Genomic DNA, 7,656 nt, shown 5'->3' on the forward strand with positions numbered 1-7,656 from the left:
CAACAATGTGAAGCTCAATTCACTTAAACTACATATCAGAATGTTACGGGACGATTCATCGTGCGTCTTCCTTTTATAAATGACAGATTCGCTTTGGGAGATTCGAAAGACATTGCTACAAATAGATTTCTAGCACTATAGCGTAGACTTTCAAAGGATAGTCACCTCAAACGACAATACGTAGAGTTTTTAGATGAATATGAAAAATTGGGACATATGACCGAAATAGATATTGAAAGGATTATGTCATCACATTACTTTATACCACACCATTGTGTGCTTAAACCCGACAGTACTACCACTAAGTTACGTGTGGTATTTGATGCATCATCCAAAACAACATCAGGGCAATCTCTCAATGATTTACTACACATCGGACCAACTGTTCAAAGTGAATTACTATCTATTTTATTACGATTCCGTCTTCCTCGTTATGTGTTTACAACAGACGTTGAAAAGATGTACCGACAAATACTTGTACACCCAGAAGACAGACAATGTCAGCTTATCGTTTGGAGAAATGAACCAAGTCATCCGATAAAGTACTTTGAACTCAACACAGTAACATATGGTACTAGATCAGCACCGTATCTAGCAACCAAATGTTTGCAAGCTTTAGCTGATGACAATATGCAAAATTATCCATTAGGTGCATCTGCTCTCAAACAAAACTTCTATGTAGATGACTGTTTACACGGGGCAGATAGTCTGAGAACATTGTTGGAAACTCAGAGTCAATTAAACAAAATACTGACAGCAAGCGGTTTTAAATTGCGAAAATGGTGCGCAAATCATCCAAGTTTACTACAAGGAATTCCACACGATGACCTAGAAGTCAATTTAGATTTAGAAAATAATAACGATACAACAAAAACTCTTGGATTATCCTGGTGTCCAAAATCTGATAGTTTATGCGTCAAGGTTAAATTGGAACCTGTTTGCAGCACGACGAAGCGCAGTGCAACCTCAGATTTAGCAAGGCTATTTGATCCACTAGGACTTTTGTCACCAGTTGTGGTGATGGCAAAGATCTTTATTCAAGAATTATGGAATTTAAAGATGGATTGGGATGAAAAACTGCCGACTGAATTACATAAACAGTGGTTAGAGTTCCGGAACAATTTGACAAAAGTAAATTGTCTGCAGATATCTCGTCATATTTTCAAAGGCGAAGTTCCTGCCAACATTCAATTACACATCTTTACAGATGCATCAGAAAAGGCATATGGTGCTGCAGCGTATTTGCGATCAACACTTCAGAATGGTCAAATTATTGTACGACTATTGTGCGCCAAATCTCGGGTTGCACCTTTGAAAAGGTTGACATTACCTCGTCTCGAACTTTGTGCAGCTGTGGTTAGTGCAGAACTAGCAACAAGAATAAAGAACGATCTACAAATAAGAAATTACCAGACGTTCTTTTGGTGTGATTCACAAATAGTGATATCATGGATCAACTCTCCATCATCAAAGTTTCACACTTTCGTTGCAAACAGAGTAAGCAACATTCATCAATTAACAGCCACAAGTCAGTGGCGCCACGTCAGTTCGGAACACAATCCAGCTGACATTTTATCAAGAGGCCTTGCACCCCATAAACTACAGTCATCAAGTATGTGGTTTTATGGACCTATGTTCCTGCATGGTCGGGAAGAACTATGGCCTTCAAAACCATCATCAGCGTTAAAATCTGAAACCCTCATTGATCCTGAACGGAAGAAGGAAACTCAAGTATCTACATTGTCTGTTGTTGAAGGCACAGCCAATCCTGGAGAGTTCATATACTCAATACGACACAACAACTCATTTGGAAGACTTCAACGGATATTATCGTATATATTAAGATTCGTAAAAAGAACCAGAAGAAAACAAAATGATCATTCAAGCAATTTTTTGACTCCAGATGATCTAGATGCAGCACATCAGGTCATCATCAAAAGTATTCAATATGCAGAATTTAAAAATGAAATCAAAATTATGAAATCTGATGGAAGAATAAATAAGTCCAGTGCATTGGTATCACTGGCACATTTTATTGATAATACGGGTATCATAAGAGTTGGTGGACGTTTGGATGCAGCCTCATTATCGTATGATGCCAAATATCCTATGTTGTTGCCTTATAACGACCCCATTGTCAAATTAGTAATGGAACAAATCCATAAGAAATACATGCACTGTGGTCCGCAGTCTCTCCTAGCTAACATGCGTCAACGATACTGGCCAATTAAGGGCAAATTGATGGTAAGGTCAGTAGTACAACATTGTGTACGTTGTACTAAAGTAAGATCACGATTTTAAGAACAACTGATGGGTAATTTGCCAGCGACAAGAGTACAACCTGGGCGACCATTCCTCACCACTGGCGTGGACTTTTGCGGACCCTTTTGGATACATTACAGAATCCGAGGCAAGAAACCACACAAGGCATACATTGCTGTGTACTGTTGTTTTACAACTAAGGCAGTTCATTTCGAAGTAGTTAGCGATTTAACCCAGATGCATTCATGGATTGTGAAACGTTTTATGCTCGAAGAGGACATGCAAAAATTTTTTTGGACAATGCCACAAATTTCGTGGGAGCAAGCAATCAATACTTGAACTTGCACTCAATTCAAACAAGAAGGCACAAGAGAAGATAATTAACGTGTAATGAAAGAGGAATAACATTTAAATTTATACCTCCTCGTGCACCGCACTTCGGTGGACTGTGGGAAGCAGCAGTCAAATCAGCAAAACACTTATTGATACGAATACTAAGACGATTCACTAACATATGAGGAACTAGAGCTGTGGTATTAGAAGTCGAAGCAATATGAACTCTCGACCATTGACACCTATGTCGAGTAATCCGAATGACTTGTCAGCACTAACACCTAGTCATTTCTTAATCGGAGAACCACTCACAGCAATGGCAGATGCAAAGGCCCAATCAGGAAATATAAATCTGGTGACAAGGTGGAAATTAGTTTCTCGCCTCAAATTGGACTTTTGGGAACGTTGGAAAACCGAGTACCTCACTGAACTACAATGTCGACACAAATGGAAAGCAGCCAATCCAAATATAAAAGAAGGCACCCTTGTAATCATCAAGGAAGATAATGTTCCTACATTAAAATGGCCGCTTGGACGTATTGCAAAGGTATATAAGGGAGATGACGGTCTTGTTCGCGTGGTCGATGTTAGAATGGCATCAGGAACTCTAAGACGTCCTTTGACAAGACTAGCGCCTCTGTTTCCAGCCGATGAACAATCTCCTGTTTCTGATGAACAACTTTCAAAAAGTTTTACAAAAGCGAATTCGAAAACACCACACGAAGGCGCAGATCAAGACGAGCCACCTAAAAAGTATTCACGGCCAATGTCTAATTCATTACTATGCACAATGTTATTATCTCTATTATTCCTGCCATTGGTATTAGGGAATTCAGTGAATGTAACACTTTTCGACAATAATTTAGGAATATACTTTGAATCCATTGGCTTGATGAAAGTAGCAACGACAGAATGGAAAATGATTGTTTACTATGATCTTCATCCATATTGGACCGAAATGGACTCCTTCAAAAACGGGACTAAAACTATTAAACGTTTATGTTCAGAATTGCAAGCACATACAGCATGTACTTCTCTCTATACTCATTTTAAACATGTAAGAGATGAATTGTTGCAAGACCAAACATTATTATATAAAAGCCGGAACAAGCGAGCTGCAATTAACATAGTAGGAAATATTGCACACACCTTATTCGGAGTGCTTGATTCAGACTACGCTGAGAGCATATCTGACACAATAAATCAACTTAACAGTAGAGATGATTATGCAATGCAGTTAATTCATAATCAAACATCTATTATAGATTCCACATAAATATAATCAAACGAGATGAAGTTACCATGCAGTCCCGAATGAATCATTTGCAAAAGCAGGTTGATGAGTTTCTGAACAGAATTGGAACTACAATAGAACAAATACATGTCACTCAATTACTACTTTCATTATCTGCAGAACTCACATTAATGGCATCCAATCTTCAACACATCCAGTCGGAGATAATTGATGTGCTTACAGATACACATCATGGGAAAATCAGTCCACTGCTATTAACTCCTGATCAATTAACAAAGGAAATTAACAGAATCAAAGGCCACTTACCATCATCGCGTACACTACCGTTCACAGAAGACAATTTGACCGATTTTTACAAGCTAATGAAAGTGAAGTCAACAATTAAAAATCAGCATGTATTATTTTTAATACAACTACCACTGCTAGACAAGCAGCAATTTGAATTGTTTTGAATTTGAATTGAAGACAACACCGATACCGGTTGTAATAAACAAAACCATGATAATTATCAAAACTCAAGTGGAGTACTTGGCAACCAATACTGTTCGAGATCAGTACATTCCATTTGATGACCATGAGTTACGGGAATGTTTTTTAACCAAGGATAATATATACCTTTGCGCTAATAAACAAACAAGACTAGGTATAGCATCATCGGTACATTCATGTGAAATCAATCTATTTAATTGTAATCAGTCAACAACATGCAATATAATAAAACTTCAAGGAAATATTGCATTGAAACAACTACACAACCCGAACCAGTGGCTATACGCAACAAAACTTGAAACATTGATGTCAGCTAGTTGTGAGACCTACTTGAGTCAGTTCTCACTGATAGGATCCGGAATGCTTACATTTGGGCCTACGTGCATCATTAAAAACGCAGAAATAACCATACATGGCCACTATTTTATCTCCAGCATTGTGTCCACGTCATTTCCACGATTTGGAAATTTATCAACAGTTGTACACATTAATGAGATGCAGAAAATCTTCAATACAACACCAAATGATGTAAAAACACAACTCAAAGAACTCACAGAATTGCAAGACCGGCTAACTAAGGAAAACTTGACATATCTTCCCTCTAGAGTGCGATTAAACAGTATTCATCATCATACGATAAGTTATTTGGCGTTGTTAATTTCTATAACAATCATAATAATCATTACTTGGAAAACTAAACATAACATATGTCAGAAACACACAATAAGCGAAATTTCAACACGAGGAAATGATATGCAGAATGCAGAATTACGTCAACAAAATTTGGACTTCACTGTGACCACAACTTAGGATAAGTTGAGTTGGCACTCAACGGCGGGGAAAATGTTTATGTTTGCATTTAATTAATATTATTTAATATTTTTGTTTTTTTTTGTTATTTGGTTACATGTGTTTACATATTATTTGGGCCAACACTGCGACCAGTCATTGACCAACGAAAAGTGCAATTTTGCATTATCAGCTTTTCTTGTTGGTCAATGTACTGAAGAAAGTGTGTAATATGTTGGCCTATAATTATGTCAGCACAGCGTAGTCAAATTTATTTATTTGTGAATTATGCATTAATATTTATTGTTAATTAATGCATAATTTAATAGCTTTTTTATAAAATAATTTTTGTATAAATATAAGAAATAATTTTAATAAAGTTCAGAAGGAAAAGAAAAATTAATTATAACTTTCTTACTTTCTCGCATCGATTAGTTTGGGTTTCAAGTGCTTAAACTAATCAACATAGAAAATACAAGTAGTTTGGGTTACAAGTGCTCAAACTACTTTACACATAAAAATTGGCTACCAAGCTAACACAGATTAAGGATCTGGGTTAGCACCAAGTAGCGTACAGTAATCTTAAAAATAGTTTTCTAAGAATGTCAGTTTATATTAGTTTAGAAAATTATTGTACTGGATTTTTATGTTTAGAGAAATTTGTGTGTTTCTGTTTAATAAAACTAAGAGCAATAAAAAACGCTTACATTTAACTTGAGTCAACTATTTAATTATTTATTGGGACTCAGCGATAGCGAACGACCATTTGTGAAGCGTATGCAATGTATACTTTAGAGTGTAAATGGGTATACCAAGACATTGCCAGTATACGTAAAAAATAGTCCGAAGAATAGCAATGTTGTGAATCGAAAGGCTCAGGTAAATGCTTTATGTGTTTCTAAATATTCGCCCAAACTATGAATAACATTATTGGTTTATTTATTCAATCATAAGGCATGCCTAAAAGTAGGCAGCGTCGTTTGCGGCTTGCAAAATAACAGAAGCCAATGTCAGCTCGTCAGCTTGACGGTAGGAAATGCTGATTATTGATTTTCTATTAATATTTGTTAATTGTGTCAAGCTGAAAGCGACATTAAAAATAAGACAATTAAAAGTTGCTATGATATAAAGTGCAATTTAAAATTTTGACGTTTTTGCGAATACGCAAAAACTATTGAATAATAATTAAATTGCGAATACGCAAAAACTATTGAATAATAATTAAATTGAGGTAAGTTTTGTAAGCTGTAGTTTAGAAATCAGTAGTAGTTGAGCTCTGTAGAGCCATTGACCTCTGGAGTTAATAGTAGTTAAAAGCAGTGAATTAATGGAACATATAAACATCACAAAAGAGTTTTAAATAATATAAATACATTTATTATTTAAAATTTATGAAAAACAAGGAACAGTTGAAAACTAAAGAATAGTGAAACTAATTAAAACAAAATTTTATATCAATATTAAAAGTAATCATTAATAAAGTCGGTAATAACATAAAATTATGATGAAGTTAAATAAAATTGAATTGTAAAACTATTGTCATACAAATAATTAGTGATCAAACAAAGTTAAATTATTAAACGTGTTAATAAAAACTAAATAAAACTGATTATTAAATATATTAAATAAAAACTTGTAAAGGCTAAGTTTACATTGTTGTATAATTAAGTAGTATAATTACAACTCTGTAATTATTAGTTGTAATGCATCTTGAATAAATAGAGAGTCAGTCGAAGTCAGGCTGTCATAAGTAAAAGACCTATCGTTTTACTTAGATATATAAACTCAGTTGGTTATATAAGATATAACATGGTGTCAGGTGATGAAAAAGAAATAGAAAAAGAAATTAAACATAATAAAATGAGTGGAAATAGTCAAATTTTTGCTACAACGCTACCGCCGTTAAATATAAGGTCAACTAATCTGGCTCAAGAATGGAAAAGTTGGAGCAAGCAGTTCCATATTTTTATTCTTGCAACGAATTTAGAAGAACGTCGCAAAGTTGCACTTTTACTGCACCACTTGGGGGCAGATTGTATTGACATTTTTAATTCAATTAACATGGATATAGAAGAAGTAAAATTAGAAAATGTGTTAAAAAAGTTCAGTGAATACTTTATTCCAAAAGCTAACGTGGCTATGGAACGGTTCAAATCCTCTACTCGCCAACAGAACTCAGAAGAAACTATAAGCGAATACGCAACAGCGCTTCAAAATTTGAGTACTACATGTGAGTTTAAAGATCTGCGTGAAGATTTGGTTAGAGATATATTTATTTGTGGCTTATCCCTCAACTTTAAACATATCAAAGAACGTCTTTTGAGCGAAGGTGATATTAAATGGGGTAAAGCGTTGGAAATAGCAAAAAATATTGAAATTGCACGACAAAATGCAACAACAATACTGAAAACAGTAAATGAAAACGTGGTTGCTGGGCTCAAAAAATAACGGATTGCAAGACCAGCAATGTGCTTTAGCAGCAGCAACAACAACAGTACCGTAAAAGCCGATATATAAAAAACGTGTCT

General features: G+C 35.1%; 1 protein-coding gene across 1 annotated transcript; it reads left to right on the top strand.

Moving 5' to 3' along the window:
* The first annotated feature begins 216 nt into the window (after positions 1 to 216).
* LOC119662500 lies at positions 217 to 2,301 on the top strand. The gene has a single exon (XM_038072131.1). It carries the CDS (start codon positions 217 to 219, stop codon positions 2,299 to 2,301), a length of 2,085 nt encoding a protein of 694 aa, XP_037928059.1.
* Positions 2,302 to 7,656: the final 5,355 nt, after the last annotated feature.

Source organism: Teleopsis dalmanni, chromosome 1 (assembly GCF_002237135.1).
Source record: "Teleopsis dalmanni isolate 2A chromosome 1, ASM223713v2, whole genome shotgun sequence".
NCBI lineage: Eukaryota > Metazoa > Arthropoda > Insecta > Diptera > Diopsidae > Teleopsis > Teleopsis dalmanni.